The sequence below is a fragment of the Syngnathus typhle genome, linkage group LG11 (genome assembly GCF_033458585.1).
Source record: "Syngnathus typhle isolate RoL2023-S1 ecotype Sweden linkage group LG11, RoL_Styp_1.0, whole genome shotgun sequence".
Classification (NCBI taxonomy): Eukaryota; Metazoa; Chordata; class Actinopteri; order Syngnathiformes; family Syngnathidae; genus Syngnathus; species Syngnathus typhle.
In genome coordinates, this window is record NC_083748.1 from 3950068 (window position 1) to 3968657 (window position 18590).

An 18590-nucleotide genomic window follows, 5' to 3' on the forward strand; every position below is an offset into this window, starting at 1 on the left:
AAGGAATGAATTACAGCGTCAGCCTCCATAGAAGAAATGACCAAATATAGACATTTGCTGAGATGTAAACTGGCCTTCTGCTGCTGTTCTTCTTGTCTCCCCACTAGACAGCTTCCACCCTGTACCCTTCAACAAACAAACTTTGCAAACACATGGACGTAATAATACTAGATGTGAAACCTCAGAGCCCTTCTGGCTTGGTGGCGGTGAAGTAAAGATGAATGATGTATGGTATGCAAAGGTATGCATATTTTGTGCAATTTCCTCAAAAAGTCACTGAGCCAAAATGCTAATTGAATTAATTTGTTCCAATGGAAAGCACATATCTCCATTTTCCCGATGCAATAAAAAATGTTTTATTGACATTCTGAAACATGTTCATATTTTATAATGAATTGCTTTTGTGAGTCAACAGAAACTTTATTATAAGCATTTTATTGAAGATGTACAGGCTTTGTAAGAAAGGCGCGTGTCATTGCAAAATGAAAAAAAATTACACAAAGAGGAAGTGCCACGCAATCCTTGAAGAAAAGGCATTCACTCAAAAGTTATCAATTTACGATATCATCCTTAAAAACACATATTGTAGCCGTATTGCATTAACGTTACATACGATTGTCAGTCACGTTAGCTAGAACCATTCTGTACAACACTTCTAAATTTGTACTTTCTAATCACTGCCATGTAATGATTGCCAAACTAAAACTCCATAGTGGCACTTTTCCAAATCAACTTTGCCTGAGATTTATTGACATGAGACGCATAATCCAAGATGTTCTTTTTCTGCGGTGTATTTTTTCTTTCCTTGAAAACCATCAGGCCATCAATTGTAAATGCTAAACATTCTTTGTTGTTTCTATGTTGTTTTAAGTCCTTCATTAGTGCAAATAACAAACAACCAGCAAAGAGCGATATGACGGCAAAATGGACGACTTGCAGACACCGTCGTGGGCCCTGTTCTCCACAAGGGTCGTTTTGGTCCAGTATTATACGGCGGCCTTGTAGTCAAGACTGTCATACTCGCAAGATGGACCCTCCGCCCGAGGGAGGGTTTGTCACCTTGCGGCGAGATGTCCGTTCAACCGTATTCTTAAGTTCCAGATGGGAAAACTCACTGCAGCCACTTGGGAATGGGCACCTGTCGGGTGAGGAACAAAAAATCGATGAATGGCCTCGGCACGTTGTTGTTATTCAAATACAGAAATTGACAGAGACAAACAAATTCCCAAACTACCCCACACATAAAAAATTCAATAAATGCTTTTTCAACCTTAATTTGCATGACTTAATAGCGGTCGCACCTTCTTGAGTTGTTCGATGTTGCTCCCCCTGATGGAGGCAAGCAGCTGGTCCCTGGAGTTCTTTCCCCCGGCACGACCCTTCCCGTCCACGCTCCTCCGCGATACCGGCGTCAAAGAGTTCCTTAAAGAGTCCACTTCTAGCATGAGAGGGGGAGGAGGCGGGGGCCCTCCCACAGGTGGTGGGGGCGGTGGGGGCGGAGCAACCCCGGCTCCCCTCTTGGGGGTCAGCTTGGGTGAAGGGATTGGTGAGGGCATCGGTGATGGTTTGGGGGATGCCTTTGGAGAGTTGAATGTGGTGGAATTCCTGCAAGAGAGAAATCATTTCTTAAACTCAGTCATTGCAGCAACATGACAGTTTTCCTAATATTTCGTTACGCACCTCGGGAAGCCTCCAGCACCCAGCTTGGGTACCTCCAGAGTATCCTTCTTGTCGGTTCCGTTACCGGCCTGGGCCTGCTTCTGCTCTTGCAAGCGCCTCTGACGCTGGCGGTCCATGTTCCGACTCAGGATATTGGTGGTGGTCATCCTGGGGCCCGCCAGCTCAAAGTGGTAGCCCAGTTTAAGCAGGGTGGTGTTCTCCTTCAGCACCTTGATCATCTCCATCTCCGTCTTGCCTCCGCAGATGTGCCGCTGGTTCTGGAAGCGCAGCTCGGTGAGGGTGGCGTTGTAGCGCAGCGCCTGGATGAGGGCCAGGATGCCCTTGCCGGTGAGATGGTTGGAGTCCAGATTGATGCTGGTGACGGTGGCATTGTGGCGTAGCGTGTCGGCGACGGCGTACGCCACGTGGTCGTCGGCGCGGCAGTTGGCCAGCGCCACCTTCCTGACGTGGGTGTTGCGGCGCAGCGCCTCAGCCAGCTCGATGAGCGTCTTGGTCTTGATCACCTCCGAGTTGTTGACGTTCAGCTCCACCAAGGACGGGTCGTCACTCCGGACCTGCTCCAGGAGCTCGTCGAACATGCTAGTGTCTTCGTCGGCGGCGTCTTCCTCCTTCGTTTTGGCGGTCGGGGCTACGCAATTAGCGACTTTTTCCTGGTTGTCCACTTTCTCCTCTTCTGCTTTCTTCTCCAAAGAGTCACTGTGGTTGAGAAGTTCTTTGCCTTTTCTCGTTCCCTCCTCCTTCTCAGATACTTGTCGTTGCACTCGACAAGCCGCCTTCTTGTCCTTCTCCTCATCCTGGTGCTTCTTCTCCTCGGGAGTCGGGTTCTCCTGGGATTTGTTTTGCTTCTCCAGCATTTTGGAAACCAGGCCCTGCGTCCTGAAGCTGTCGGATCGCCGCACCCGCTCTCTGCCGCTTTCCTTCTCGCTTTTCTCCCGTAGCCTGGAGATGATGTCCTTGGTCTTGGTGTCTTCCCTCCTCCTGCAGTCGTCCCTACGGGTCTCTTCTTTCTTCTTCTCCTGCAGCTTGGAGATCACGTCCCTTGTTTTGCTCTCTCGGCTCTCTCTTCTGTCTGTCATCCTGCTGTCTTCACATGTCGATTTCTCCTTGCGACTGTCCTTCAGGTCCCCGGAGAGCTGACTTTGCTCCTCTTTCGATGATTCTGGAGCTTTGTCATCACCGGGTTTGACCTCGTTCTCTCTTCGTCGTTGAACTCCGGTGGCATCGTTGCCCTCCTGGCTTGTCTTCCTCTGGTAATCCGGCTTCCGGCTTTCCTTCTTGGGTTCAGCCTGTGAGAGGAGACAAATATCAGTGTTAGCATCCACAGCTGAACCAAATAGCAAAATGTAACGCCTAGCCTACTGTAGACAAGTATTCATGTTTAGCTTTTTAACTTGGGGTGTCACAAAAAATTTATTAAAATCAGGATATTATTTTTCATTTGAAGAACCAAATATTCTTCGTGGTGAGATTTTGATCGATTGTCCCAAAATTGCAGTCTTTGCAATTTTCAACTTGCATTCTCCTGAGGATAATCCAATAATTAGATCTTGAATTAGGTCTACGATAATTAGGTATTTGATTGCAGAAGTGAAAAGATGCTTAAATGTCTGTCCCGACGATCTGTATTTATATACCTCACTTGGAGCGAACTAAACCTCCGCGTCCGTTTACGACCATTCGGCTCGCCATCCGTCTGTAACACAGCATGTGTGTTTATAGCGGCCATCTTCTTCTCTTTTTTTTTTTTTTTTTTTTATGGCTCAGGTTTGCCAAGTGTTTAATTTGCGATCCCTGTGTCGAGCCAGGCTAGAGGACGCATCCTTAAAAGGCAGTGAGAGTAGGAGCGATCAACCGAGGAATTCCACCAGGGCCCGGGATTAAGGAGCCGTACGCCCAACTGAGTACATAAAAACTCCTTGACAGCGGATTGCTTCGAATCAAATCAAACAAAATGACATTTAAAGAAATATCATCTCTCAAAAGGAGATTCTTGCTTGCGAGGAGTTGAATGTCAAATGTAATCAGGCCTCGGTGGGATAAACAATATTTTTGGCAGCCCCAATGAAGAGCTGATGGATCCAGCTGGCCTCTTGCTTCAATCCGCTCTCACAAACAAGCTCATTAGATCTCAATGTTACATTCATCGTCCCATTTTCTATATGGTCTGTTAGGGTCATGAGGTAGCTGGAGCATCTCCCAGATGACTTTTGGCAAGTGAAGTGGGATCCACCCTGCTTTGGCTGCAAGCCAAAACTACAGGTCACATATTGACAACTAACCACTGATGCCGCCTGACTTTTAACCAGAGAAGTAGAATCCACCTCCAGACACAGGGCACATAGAAACAAAACTTTGTAGATTAGCTAGAGAGAGAAAGAGAAGTGGGGTATGACTTCAACTGGAAGTCAGCTATCGTCAGGTTTTCAAAGACTGGAGCTGAGACTCAAACCCATGACCTGAGATGTGAGGCAGACAGGGCAACCACTAACACACCGTACTGCCACATTTCCCATGCAAGACTTTACCTGGAGCGTGTACTCGTTGCGGCAACTTTTGGCGTCCTGGTGGTTGTTCTTGCCTGTGGCGGGCTCGGCTTGAAGGGTCACCTCGCCGTCATCCGGGTTAATGTCGGGCACCTTCATCATGTCCTTCTCCAGCTCCTTCATCTCTTCCGGGGAGAGCGTTGACAGCAAGGTGTCCAGGTCCGGGTCCTCGCTCACCTGTCGCCCCATCCGGGTCAGGCCTCTCACCTTCCGTCTGGACATACTTAGATTGCGTTTGAAATTTAAAATAAAAATAAAAATCTGGGTCAAGATATCAAGCAACTTTGTGGCAAAATATTTCCATAGGTCCCAGAAAGAGCGTGGCGTGGATCTCGGTCTGACTCACATGCTTGCAGAGAGGGCGGCCAGTGACAGAAAGCTGCTGAGAGGCTGGGACATTCCTTGGAATCCTGGGAAAGTGCATGTCCATGTTTAGAGTACGGCACGCTCCTTTAAAGGGAATGGGAAGGGCAGCAGTTTATTGAGGTGCCAGATGAGAGTGTACACACAATTACAGTTATTACACCACTGCTATCTTTGTTCATAAGTGGTTTCCTTTTTTTTTTTGGAGGGGTGATCAATAACATTTGGGAATGAGCAACAGCTATAAACACAAGTTTAATTTGTTGCACGACCAGCTCGTATCTCACAACATTTATATCTCAAATTGTCTTGTGCCTTTGAAATGAACTGATATATTTACGAGCCTCTTAAATAAGACCAATAAAAAATGTTTTTTAAAAAATGGAATTTAAAGAGGCAAATTGTTCATACCATATTTTTTGCTTCATTTGAACAGTGCTTGGTCTCATTGACACATTTTCTCCTAAGAGTGGGGAATAACACTTCATAAATGCAAATATATTTTAAAACGTACAATACGTAATGGTCAGAATCAATATTTATGTTCATTCGAGTAAAAAGCGGACAATGGTCAAAGTCTGACCACTTAGAGGTGCTAATAAACACAATTCACAGGTTCTTTATAATCCGAATAAAACAAGACACGGAAAACATACATTCCAAAGTTAAATTTTATGTCATTAGAAATAAAATCTCTTCACTCATATTATACATTACAATTACAAAACATTACATTTTAGTTGTTTTCAAACTCATAGTTAGTTTAATTAGACACACGGGATCAAGAGGAAGAAGGGAAAAAACCCCAACAAAAAACACAGAGGAATTCCAAAGAGGAAAGCGTTCAAACATTTCCAGTGTGCTTTACGATGGCTCATCAACTTCCGACACAACACGGTTTTCTCTCACCGGCTTAAATACAAACAAAGCTCAATCGCATGAGTGGAGACATCAATAGGAGAGGAAAAAGCAGTTTGTCTAACAAACGAAGGGGGGGCGGCGGGGTCAAACTTTTTAGATAATTGATCCAATAGCCAAGTACACGTCACTTTTATTATATTGGAAAGCTAAGAGTAATAACAGGATATTATTTTGAAAAATAGTCTTGTTAAAAGACCAAAAGGCAGATGAGGAATGGGATTACAAAACTTCCAGTCTGAAAATATCACTTCCTATTTTTTCCCCCTATTGCAATACTTGTCACTTTGAGCCTTGCAGCGTAAATCCAGCTTTAGTTTCATGGCGAGAGTGAGGCGGGATGTTGGGTATCCAGTTCAAAAATTCAAAGCAGCATTACAGACCAACAACTCCCCTTGACCTGATGTTTCACCAGAACTAATAATTTGAACAAGAAATATTCAACATGGACATCACGCTAACACATCAACGGAAATGTAGTTCTACTTCGTTTTGGAAAAGGAGAAAAGCAACAAAGTGGAGAACATGCCGACCGACGTTGGTACAAAATGCAGCTAATAGGAATGCTAGCTTAGCGAAAGAACTCAAAATTTATTAGGTATTCCGTATGTATCGTCATAGCAGCGCCACACTGGAAAGAAAACACTACAGCAGTTTAAAGGTCACAACTTCACATTTTGTTACTTTGGTTTTGAAAAACCAGTACTTTTTATTCCACAGAGGGAAAACCCTGAATTTATTCTTGTTTTTCCTCGTAAATGTTAAGACTTGTTCTTGTGATATTCTTGTGACATCACAACTTCTGATATTATCGTTCACTACAAATGACAACTTAAAAGTTTTTTGAGGGGAAAAAAAAACTACAACTCCAAACTGAAATTAGTCGTAAAATTTTCTGGAATAGTTTTGAACTAAATCTAGTAGTCTACACGTGAACTTTTTGCATCATGTGTGGACATATAAAATTAAAACTTGTCTGGAACTTCTATGTCGTTCCTTGTAAAATTAAAAACTTTCTTGTGGTACCCTTGTAAATATTACAACCTAACATTTTGTTCACGGTAATATTTCTACTTTTTGTTGAACTGACCTTTTGGTGTAATTGTACAATTTGTGTTGAAAACACTTTTCGTCACCTAAAATGATACCAAGGGAAATTGTGACTTCTCTCATAACATTCCAATATTGTTTATATGACGTTTCGAAAATGACCTTGTACTATTCCAATGCATATTTCCTTCAAGTGAATGACCATGTTTCTGGTCATTGTAAAACCCGTAATAGAATTAACTATTCAATATACATATATAGAATATTATATATATAATATTACTATTTCCAGTTCAATGACAATCTTCCTCATAGTACAAAAGTACATTTTTCCCCCCAGTAACTTTAACAGATTTTCCTTTTCATATTAACGGAATTCTCATAATGCACCTTATTTGAGATTATTTTGAGGACCACAATTTTACAACAAAAATAAATAAATAAACCTCAGAACGTTTGTGACTTCATCCCTCATTGGCTTTCTTCACTTAAAATGACAACTTCCCCCAACAGTTGTCTTGCTCATGTACAACCTGTATCTGGTAATATTAACTTAATTCTCATAAAAAATATATATATTTTCCTACTTGTTCTTTTTTTAGCATGGCACTTAAAACTTTGCTTTGTACTAAATACACATAGCCATTATTCTAGAATCAAACATGCACCGCTTGCACGGAAATTGCAAGTTTTGCTCATAGTAAAAACCAATAGGAAAAAAAACAAACAATCATACTTGTGGATCAGTCACAGTGTGTTACCTCATGCCATATTAAGACTACTTGAAGCAAGTGTATTTGAGAAAAATAAAATATGATGGGATGACAAAATGTACATACCTCTGAACCCAATAGTGTTGTAGAATTAATCCTTTCCATTGGCATTTACGGTGGCTTTCGCCAAAGAACGAATCTTTTAAATGGCTGAGCACACTGTGCTAACATCCTCGCACACTTGCCAAATGGGGGAGAACACAAGTGAAAAGAATGTTGTTAGATTTTAAATAAACTATTATATAAATATGATTTTTATGCTGGATGAACACACTGAAGTATTTGTTTGTTGAGGTGTGTGCGAAATGTTGCTGCCTGTCACTCTTTTAAAACAGTCTTTTCTCTCCCATTGCTGCTACTGACCACATTTCATGAATGAGTGTGTGCAAGTGCGAGTTTGCCAGTGTTTTTAGCTGATCAGTGACCAGGATATTGTGGAGGAGAGTACGGTGGAGGGGCTGAAAAAGAAAGAAAACAGTTACAATCAGGTCAGAAGCATCCATTTGAAGTTATGTGAGGTGCTATACTACGAGGCGTCAATGATTACCTTGGCTGTAAGCAGGATCCATATTGGGAGGGAGATATTGTCCGGGCTGCATCATGGGGTACTGTGGAGGCATGCCTGGGTACTGAGGCGCCATGGGATAGCCCGCATGCGGATAATCAGACGGCCCGAGTGGTTTCCCGTAGGCGTCGTAGAGAGGCTCAACGGGGTAGCTGGCCATCGGGATGTGCTGGGCTGGGGGGCCAAAGATGTTCGCATTGTGGCATGAGGGAAGTCTACTGCTTTTAGGTGGATTCGTTTAAAATAGAAAATCTTACGCTCATAAGGAGTCCTGCCCCGCTGTTGCCTTCTCTGGTAGAGATAACAGCAGGAACACATGAAGCAGCACACCATGGTGGCGATGATGACCACGAAGAGCAGGATGGACGAGGCGATGCCAGCTAATGTCGTTGGACTGAAAAGAGCCAAACAACACACGTGGAACAACACAATAAGCACCCTGCATATTTGTAGTAGCTACCATATGGTTGTCACTTGCGTTAAAAAGTACATGTGCGTAATATCCGATGTTTATGTTTACAAAAGGAGACGAAGGATCGCACTTCAACTTTGGCAGTTCATTCAACAAAATGCCGCGCTGACCTGAACTGGAAAAGCATGCAGCGCTTCTGTTCACGTTCTGTGATCATCTTGAAGGCGTCGAGGCAACAGTAGCGCCGCTGACAGTTTCCGCAGCAGAAAGTAATGAGAGGGCAGTCGAAGCCGTTGTGCCACGTGCCATTCTTGTCCACGTACCACAGGCAGTCTTCATTGGCTCCCACTACAGACAAAGATGCAAATGCAATGTTATAGGAGAGGTATTCGGTTGATTATGATGGCGCAAAACTGCTCTATGGCAAACTAAGAACAGGATGTTGAGATTGAAATGTTTTCTTTTAAAAGCAGCAAGAACTGGCGTCCCCACATTGTCTGTAACTGTCAGAGAAAGTGTAGTCACAGCAACAGTTTCTATAGAAACAAAACGCTGGTTTTGCTGTACCTAGTTCCTTCCACATTTCACTCAAATGATCATGGGGCGTAGGAATAAGGTAAACAGAAAAAAATTGCTGATTCATGACTAAATGCATTTTGAAATGGACACAAATATGTAACGACATGCTTATGAAGAGATTATGTGCTACCCTACATCATTAGTACACAGAATACAAAAACGCCGGATGAACTTGCAATTTGATCAGCTTGTACCAATCTCAATATGGCGACCGTTTATTTGCGTCAGTGATGCTGTAAGTACCCGGATGTTGAATTCTGTAATTTTATGTTACTTAACCAAACACTGTTTCAAAGCCCAAAAACGCGATAATTGCTTTGAAAAATAATGTTTGCACGCATGGATATATGCAGATACACACACGCAACTCAGATAACAGACTGTCTACGCGCAAATGTACACCCGAAATAACGGAACGGCTAACTTTTGTTATCAATCATTGGCCGCGGCGTGGCCTAAACGACAAGGGATTATCTTCAAAATCTTACCCGGAGAAGAGAAGAAGACGACGGCTAGTATCGCTAATAACACGGTCGCTGTAGTCGACGTCGCCACTGATGAGCTTGTTCCCGCGTTAAACCCCATTGTCGTCCCTTCTTCTGGAGCGAGGCGGTACAAAAACGACTTGACTTCACGGTTGTCACATATGACCTGAGCTGGGAAGGAAAGACAACACGCGTCGGCTCGACTCGTGGTGGTTTATCCGTCGAAAATGACACACAAGCCGACTGTGACGTCATTCGACCCTTCTCGGATGGTGACGCTGCGTTCAAGTGCTCCGCAGAAAATGTCGGAATTCTCGATATTCATAATACAACGGGGTTTTCAATCCAGAATGCGAGATGGTTTAATATAGTGACAAAACACTGATATCAAAATTTCTGTATTTTATTATTTTTTGAAAATGTGGACATTTTAATTGGTGCTTTTCTGTAAAACGTCAATAAATACAAATGTTTGTCGAATGTGAATGGGCAGTGAGCGCAAGGCAGTCTAGAATCTAGATGTGGGACTTATAATTATGTTGAGTGAGGATTTAAGAGATTTACATTCTCAAACAGTGGGATTTACGACCAAAATTACAATATTTGTTCCACGTTTACCAACCAGATCAAACAACCAATAAAACAGTTTGTCATCAGCTTACTGTTACGCAACAGTGTCAAAATAAACATGCATATTTATAGCCTTTGAAAGTGAAATATAAACCTGGAAAAAAACTTTCAGACTTTTATTTAGAAATATTTTTTAATACCCGCATTTGTGTGGCCACAAGGAAACAAAAAGTCTGGTAATCACCATGGAAACAGTGACAAAAAAGCCACAGTAATGCAGAGACATGAGTGCACTAAGAGCTTTACATTGCATGATAAGAAACAGTCACTATTTCCTGGGAGAATAAGGCCTCCAATCATAAAGAACAGGAAGATATGTTTCCTCTTTTGTTGGGTGGAGGTGAGTCTGTGTATTTCTCACAAATAAAAACAGAAAGCATTATACACAGAACTTGGCAAGCAGTTCATCTGTCACAGTTCACCTGGCCCATCGTGGAAGCTTTGACCTCCCATTTGAGCCTCACGTTCAGTCTCTTGCGTGTCAGAGACAAAGTCCTTTTTACAAGTGTGTACAACCAGGGTGTCGGGGGGAAGTGAGCTTCCATCTTTTCACTCTGCCGTCAGCATGATCGTCATTCTTTTTCCCAGAGCGATTGACGCTGTGAGCGTCAATGATGAGACGACAGGGAAGAGGAAAGCAGGAAAGGTAGCAGGGAAGAAATCAGCAGGGGCTAGAGACCTATAGACTGCAGTGTTTGTCTCTCATTGTTGTTGAGGTGGCCTGAGAACATGCTGTAGCACGGCTGATGAGCAAACTGGGTCAGGAAGTCGGTCAGGTATGCCTAGGCGGAAAAACAGGAAGCGTATTAAGTATTCAAAAATTTCATTATGTATGTCATAGTAACAGTTGCTATGCTAGTGTTCATGGTTGCAAAATACTGGACACTAACTGGTGGATTGTTGTCCGTCTGAGTAGCGTAATGTACAATAATCACAGCTGTAAACCAACATGGTGTTTATACCATCATTCTTATTTTGATTGTGTCAAAACCTCATTTTTGAAACAAAGGTCACTGTGACTCAAACTTTTTTTTTAAAACATATAAACGTTGCAGGCCAGCTGACTTTTGGAGATAGGCAGAAACTTCAGTCTTAAATGAGCAATCAAAAGTGGAACCAAACACAAGCTTTAATGCATTTGGATGTACCTGCAGGTCAATCTGATCTAAGGGATCATTTAAGGCATCGGGATCGTCGTCGTCCTCATCGTCATAATAGTCATCATCTGAAAGAGAGAATGGTGCATGTACAAGACACAGTCATCAAGAAAATAATACCCAGGACAATGTATGTGTTGTGTATACCATATTTGTTGGAGGAAATGAGGTCTGATATCAGCTGCCCTGCCAGCCCTTCTTCATCCTCCTCCTCCTCCTCATCTTCATCCTCCTCCTCCTCACACATGCTGTTGGAGTCTAAGACCAAACACAAAATGGTGACATAGGCTGGATTGAACCAACATCGGCGACGACAATCCTGAGTCTCGCTGGTTACCTTGGGTCCAGTCAGCTGGGTTGGCACGGCTAGCGTTAGCCTCCACGACGGTCGACAGCTCATTGATGATCAGTTTAAAGATTTTCACCAGCAAAGGAATGTTGGTCCAGCGCTCCGGGTCTGCCAGGGAGCATTCAAAGCAATTCATCAAGAACAAGTCTCGCGTCAAAGCCAAGCTTTATGCATTGTTTGGTGTCTTACTTTTAGCCGTCTTGGAGCGAGTGCGGATGCCTTCTGCGGGGTTGTAGATCTCTTCGCCCTTCACCATGATGTCCTGGAGACGTTTGTCGTCTGAGTTGAGGCTGTACTGCAGAAGTTTACAAAGAGCCACCGTGCTGCAGAAAACACAACATAACCAACATAAATATCGCTGGCGGCGGGCACAGTCCTTGTTCCGGAAGAAAAAGAGAAAGTTAGATTTGCTGATCCTTCTGCTTTGAAGTTGAAGTTTTGGTTTGATTTATTTTTCCAAAACTGGAAGTTGAGCTGCCAGGTTTTGAGCCAACTGTCTCTGAAGGTTGCACAGTGTAGCGTGAAAGTAGTCCTGACCTGACTTTCCCCTCGTACTGTCCATAGAAGAGGTGCTGCCTGCTCATCCACTCGGTCATGACAAACTCCAGAGCGGGTTTTCCCGTGGGGCCGGGCAAGCTGCAGAGGAAGTCCAATAGGGGCTCCAGTTGGGAGTGAACCAGGTGGGCAAACACCATAATAAGAGACTGCAGAGAGAGCCACAGAAAGACCAAGGAGAAAACGTTCATCAATGCCATTCTTTTTCGTTTGGGGTGGGGGGGGGCTTAAGATTCTGCATTACACTTCAAAAAAAAGTTCCTTCGCTTACCTGCATGACACTCAGAGTCTCCGCTTGCTGCATCTTGCTGAGGATGGCTCGCAGAATCTGGTCCAGCTGCTCGCCGAGCTGTGTGCCGGCCCGGGAGATGAGCGTGGAGACCAGCCTTCCGACGAATATGGCCGTAAACTCCGAAGTCCTGGGGTCCAGCAGCAGGTTGACCACCTGCATGACGTACCACACGCCGCTGTTGCCCTGGTCGTCACGCCACTGCGCTATTTGCTCCAAGGCGACCGAGACGTACGCCCGCAAACACTCGCCTCCGTTCTGCAGAAACAAAGAAGCCATTTTGCTCGCACAGGCCCAATAAATTGGCAGCTGGAAATCTTGCTTTGTTTACCTGCATGACAGTGTTGTCGTCGGTGCGTAAAGTGCACTGTGCCATTACGGGGAATGCCTGGCACACCAGCATCTCGGAAAGAGGCGGTTTTGTGTTGCGCACGACCGTGGTCAAGGTGTCAATAGCCGTCTGTAACGTACAACACAATATAAGTCAAAGAAGCGTTTGAAACATACAGAAATTTTTTTTTTCCATGAGTGAGATTTTGAGCAGCAACTTTTGTTCACTTTGCTTTGGATTAGAATGTTTTCAGCTGTTTTGTTTGTAAATGATTTTAGGTGTTGTGCTTTTGATTGTGTGACAGAGCACATTTGGTGAAAAATGTGCCATATAAATACATTTGACTTGCCTAAAGTTTCAATCAAAAGAACACTTCAAAATATTAGTATCATTGCACGTCTTGCAAACGTACAGCACAGAGTCCAGTCGGGATTTTGTCGGCAGGGGCCTGCATGATGCTGACCAACGTGGGGATGAGGCGTAGCTGCATGGGTCCCTGACAGCCTTCGATCTGAGACAGTTCCTTGAAGATGCCTTGAGCCAGGGATGCCACCACCGGGTCTGAGAACAGCAAAATGAAATACTGTGGACACGTGTAGCAGTCATTCTGTTTTCCACTTAATGTCTTTAACCATGTGAGGTACCATGTGTGAAGAGGCTCACCATTGCTGTACTTGAGGAATACGGCGATGGTGAGGGGGCAGATTTTGTTCTCTGCGCTGGTGGTGAAGGCCGGGTCAAAGGTGCACACAATGCACAGCGTCTCCATGACCAGCGCCAGTACCTCGGAGTTGAACTGCGTTGCTAGCTGGACCAGCCCTTCCAGGATGCTGGGAAGGTAAGGCTGCAGGATATGCGTGTTCTCGGATAGCTTCAGCTGGTCGCAATACCTGGAGGAGAGGTAATACATTTTATTCATTAAGTGGCCCAATTTTGATGTGGCTCTGAATATCAGAGTGTGATTGTGTGTATAAACCACTGACAGCACTCACCCCCAGATGGCCCTGACTGAAGATACGCGCACTGATGGGGGCTGGCTTTCATGGAGACCGCTCACGGTGGCCTGCAGGAACTGCTGGATGAGCTCAGGAGACATGGCAGCGGTGAAGCGACTGGCCGCCCACAAAGCACGACCGAGAAGGAATGGCGACACCGCTGGTTGAGAGGAAAACAGGAAAGAGAACGGGATGATGTTTTCGTCAAGCCCAAAAAAAAAAAAAGATGGTCAAAGTGAGTCAGACTCACCTGCCAAGTTGAGGTCAGCCAAGACGACACCGGCCAAAAAGCCATGCATGTCAAATTGGATGCGGCCGTTTTTCACGTTCTCTGTGATGATGCTTTTGACCGAGCCGAGTGCTAGCATGCAAGCCTCGTGGATCTTCCACCTGTATAGGCAAACAAGAACACCCAGAAATTATAAAAAGTCAACTTTTCACTATCAGGATCCTACATAAACAAAACTTTACATCCACGCCTATTAAAAACATCATCCCACACATAAGAGCAACATACCAATGCTGATTGCCGCTGTTTTTGGCTTGCTCCGCCTCCTGAAGGTGTCTGGTGGCTGCCGCTGCCAACGCCGCAGCGCTCTCATTCTGGAACTCGGCAGCAACAGCCTGCGGGCAAGGTTTAAATTCAACCAGCGGGAAACACACGGGTTCCCATTATTTATGAAGAGTGCCGTTTCATCCCACCAGCAGCAGGTCCTGAGCAGAGATCCTAACAGTGTAGGACAGGGTGTCGTCGTCCTCATCCTCCACAAACTGGTGAGGGTTGGATGACCACACTTTGATCTGGGTGAAGGCAAAGCAATCAGTACCGAGTGACAAGGACGTGGCTCCACACATCACGTCTCACCTGGTCCTCCGTCATTTGCATGTAGAGAATGATGTAATAGATGAGCTCGGGCAGCGCCTTCTTCACCGTGCTCTTAAACTTGTTCTTCTCCATCAGCGTGTGCACAAAATCAAAGATGCTGAAGACCAGATTCTCAAAGCCTAACACTTCACCTGCAATAGTCAGCAACAGCCCATGAGAAGATGTTCTGGAGGATATTGCGCTTTGTGGTCAGTCTCACCGTCTGAGTCAATAGGATTGTCCACTTCCTCTGTGTAGTTGACTTCCGTTCTGACATAAGTGGGCATGTTAGTTAGGGAATCTTTAGCAGATGAAGAAACTTCAAATCTAGTTTGTTATAGCGTTGCAATTAAAATGACAGGATTTCTTTTTCCATCAATGGTTCTCAACTGTTGCTACAAGAGGATCTTTATTTTGCTATAGTAGGCATGACTAGGCATGGGCCAGTTTGACAGTTTACCGTGGTTAAAAAAAACAAAACAGTCAAGGTTTCAATAACAGATAAAACTGTAAAAGAGGGAGAGTGAGGGAGCGAGACGAAAGAGCGACGTAAACCCCAGCATACACAAATGTTTTTTTTTTTTTTGGTCTGATAATTAATGAACTGAATGTAAGCAATTTATTGTGCTTTTCCATCTACCGAGCAAACTATTTTCCCACAAATCTGCTCAAAAAGGATATAAAGCTGCACTTTCAGTGAGTGTATTCCAAACGATGGGCAAAATCTGCTGCATGGAAGACACCATGGGCTTTGGGAAGTTCTGAACCAATGCCGTTATTGCCTGTGAGAAGATGTCGAGCTCGTGGTTTGCATCACTGACAACACGTAAACACGTTCATGGCTCTATTTGCAACCACCCCGTGTATGACTATATTTTACCTTGAGGACCTCCATCTTCAGGCCGCTGTCTGATGAGGGTCCGTCTGGCATCTGCAGGGCTTGCACAAATGCTTCTGTGAACTGCTGCACGACGGGAAAGATCAAGGCTTTGGCTGCACCCTGAGAACGCACAGGCAAAACATTGAGGGATAGTTGGCTGATTTTCAAGTAGTGCAAATTATTTTCAATTCTGAAAATGCCCTCACCTTTTCAAGCTCCTCAATAGCGCAAATGAGGTTGGCACAGGTGGTGAAGATCTCCACGGCTCTGGAACGGGTACGAATGCTGTACACCTGTCACAGAAAGAGGTATCAAGACAAATTTATTCACACATGGAGCCAGTTAGATTTGTGGTGGTGGAACGGCAAAATGCGTGGTTACCTCAGCCATGGTGAAGATCTTGTACATCTCAGGTAAGATGACGGGAGCCACCAACGGCATTTGTGTGTCTGTCACTTCCCGAGTGAATTCTGGAGACGCACAACAACACAAAAATAAATGTAACCTGACAAAATTGTTGTGTTTTTTTTCTTACATTATATACAGTACCGCTCTGTAAGTGCTGTGTGATCATTCTTGTGAGCGTACCTGTTAGGACCCTCATGGCCCCGTGCACGGCACTGACGTCGCCGCTGACCAACATTTCCATGAGTAGGGTAAAGAGCTGCGGCCAGGCCTCAGGCCAGTCCCAGTGAGCGATGCCGGACACGGCGTACGCCACGCTGGAGCGCACCTTGCTGATGGATTCACGCAAACCACTTGGCAGCAAACTCCTGATGGCTGCTTTGGCCTACAGAGGCAAGGGGAGAAAGATTTATGAATGGGCTATTGACTTGTACTGGCACAGATACGGGATCTAGTTGGTACCTGGTCGGTGGTTTCGGGGGGGCGGAACTTCTCCGAGTGGGAGCACCAGTGAGTTTCAACATACTGCTTCAGGATGACGGACGCTAACTGAGAACAAGGTGACAAGGTTGCGTGGTCAGGAGCTAAAATGCAGCTGAAAAACTGTAGATTCATTTGAAGCGTGTCCATCTTCACGCCAACTCACTTGGCGGATGGCGAGCGCTCCTTGAGGGTCGACTGTGAGTTCTGCCAGGTGGACGCCAAACTCTAAAGGAGGGAAATAAAAAGAATACAAACCACACAATATTTGACAAATATTCCAAATAGTCACGCGTCTATAAAAAATGAGATGCCCAAAAACATTTCGAAAAAATATGCAGGAACAGGTATGGGTTTGTTCGTCGATGATATTGTCACCTAACACTCGCAGTGTTTAGTAATAAGCGTATCCACAAAAGCATCTGCTTGGTAAAAACTTAAAAAATAATTAAAAAAAAAAAAAGAGTAATTGCAACATACATATATTTTATTAAAGTGGCAAATTACAGCTTGATGGTTATTATTATGAGAGTCCAAGATCATAACAGCGGCTTTCATCCCAAAATGACATGAGGCTGGGGTGGACAATGTTCCTGCTGACAAGTGGGGGGCCCGCTGAGAGGGTCCACTTCAAATGCTGTACCAACTAACATGAAAATCGCAGACAATGGACACATGCAAAATGCTGTGAGCCCCCGTTACTGTAACCGCTCTTTTCAAGTGACAATTGTTTTGTTGAGGCTGCTGTTTTGGCTCGGCCGTAACAGAGCAGTCGTAGCAGAGGTGAGACAATCGAAATGAATCGAGCAGAACCCGTGTGCGAGGAGGATACACCTTGTGAATATAACCCTTATCTGATTTAATAAGCTACTCCATCAGTAATCACATCAATTACATCTGAGCTTTCGCCGCATCTATTACTGAATCACCTGTTGTAATCTCCATTACAGCGGGTATTCACTTTCCCTTTACTTCATGTAACATTTTGTTGACTGACGGATCATATTCAAACCAGAGCGGTAGAGAAGCACCTCTACCTTGGTCAAATGAGACGTAAGGGTTTGTTCACTAGTAGTGACAGATAAGATTGTTTGAGCATCTGCCACCCGGAAGTGTGTGTGTCCGTGACGTCATGCTGAAAAAGGTCTATTGGAAGAGACATGGGTCCACACCCAATAGAGAGAACCTTTTGCAGGAAAACTTGTCAGAGTGAGTGGTTTCCATGGCAACCATGCCAAGGAATGCTCCGTTAAACTGCTTAAGATCTTGTTTCTCCAATTCACTTCACACTTTTCTTTGACATCTCAGGACCTGTTGCTATATAAGCCAATGAGCTAATAGAGAATGTTGCTTCCATCAGAGCTACAAGCAGAGTTAGCGTGGTTAACTTGTAGGTACCGTGTTAGCCAACGGAGACTGGACTAGTCTCGGCTAATGAGTTAGCCGAATAGGCAAACAGCTTGTCCGCATGGCGCGTGGTGTCTGTCCCCTCCTCCCCACTCCCAACGCCGTTAACCCAACGACAACAGCAGGGGCCCGTCCGGTAGTATCTCTTCCGATCGGCCGCCACTTACCCTCCGTCACTTCCAACACTTTAATCTGTTCCTCGGCGGCGGCGCGCACTTCTTGAACCGGAGACAGGATGGCCGTCAGGGTCTCCATGAGAGCCTCTTTTAGCCCCTGCTGGACCGGGCCGGCCACCGAACCCGACCGAACAGCACTCATGCTGGCGACGAGTAGTTTTGTTTTTGTGATTCTCCTCTCTATGGCCGCTACTTCAACTACTACAAGTAATACTCCCACTAATGGAGCGAGTCGGTCCACCAGCAGCTGTCCGAGGAGCAGCGAACCTCAGCCACGAAACGCTAAGCGCGCCAATGCATGGAAAAGCCGGAGGTGGGGACTTTTTTTTCTTCTACTACTGTTTGGACGGTGGACTATTAGGTTTAAGAGCGCAATACTGCCACCTAGCAGCCAGAAGTGTTGGTGAACTGGAACTATACGAGCAAAAACTGCATTTTACAAATCAGTGAGCACCGTTCTTGTTTTTTCCAGGGCAGTTTTCAGGCTCAGTTACCACAGCACTAACTATTTTTCATACTTAAAGCTTAAAAGTGTTCCACATGAGAATATTGGCTGTAATTATGAGAAACTGTCATGTGACCTGCAGCTGACTATAGTAACTCATCCTTGGTGTAACCTACTAACTATATTTGTTGGGATAGAGTCGACACAAGCATGTTTTAGGTTCATCCCGTCTTGTGTGACAGACTCCAGCTCGAGTTT

General features: G+C 44.8%; 3 protein-coding genes across 4 annotated transcripts; all 3 read right to left on the reverse strand.

Annotated features, from left to right (window-relative positions):
- Positions 1-399: 399 nt before the first annotated feature.
- On the reverse strand, positions 400-7534 carry lmod1b (leiomodin 1b (smooth muscle)). 2 transcript variants are annotated; one of them, XM_061291560.1, is made up of 6 exons: positions 7394-7534; positions 4570-4673; positions 4206-4446; positions 1681-2966; positions 1302-1605; positions 400-1138 (listed from the first exon to the last, which is right to left on the reverse strand). In XM_061291560.1, the coding sequence occupies exons 2-6, from the start codon at positions 4620-4622 to the stop codon at positions 1112-1114; spliced, it is 1911 nt and encodes a 636-aa protein (XP_061147544.1). In that variant the 5' UTR covers positions 4623-4673; positions 7394-7534; the 3' UTR covers positions 400-1111. The 2 variants fall into 2 exon arrangements, with proteins under 2 accessions (XP_061147544.1, XP_061147543.1); XM_061291559.1 differs by lacking the exon at positions 7394-7534 and adding an exon at positions 4998-5118.
- Positions 5240-9651, reverse strand: shisa4 (shisa family member 4). The gene is made up of 5 exons (XM_061291574.1): positions 9372-9651; positions 8475-8652; positions 8150-8286; positions 7875-8066; positions 5240-7785 (listed from the first exon to the last, which is right to left on the reverse strand). The coding sequence occupies exons 1-5, from the start codon at positions 9466-9468 to the stop codon at positions 7745-7747; spliced, it is 645 nt and encodes a 214-aa protein (XP_061147558.1). The 5' UTR covers positions 9469-9651; the 3' UTR covers positions 5240-7744.
- Positions 9652-10112: 461 nt separating this feature from the next.
- ipo9 (importin 9) lies at positions 10113-18149 on the reverse strand. Its single transcript, XM_061291576.1, has 24 exons — positions 17879-18149; positions 16471-16532; positions 16287-16373; positions 16008-16209; positions 15801-15889; positions 15626-15712; positions 15420-15539; positions 15231-15321; positions 14760-14840; positions 14540-14691; positions 14377-14475; positions 14192-14298; positions 13925-14064; positions 13672-13834; positions 13343-13569; positions 13092-13240; positions 12680-12808; positions 12331-12606; positions 12042-12208; positions 11694-11827; positions 11493-11612; positions 11303-11413; positions 11147-11223; positions 10113-10780 (listed from the first exon to the last, which is right to left on the reverse strand). The coding sequence occupies exons 1-24, from the start codon at positions 18027-18029 to the stop codon at positions 10670-10672; spliced, it is 3132 nt and encodes a 1043-aa protein (XP_061147560.1). The 5' UTR covers positions 18030-18149; the 3' UTR covers positions 10113-10669.
- Positions 18150-18590: the final 441 nt, after the last annotated feature.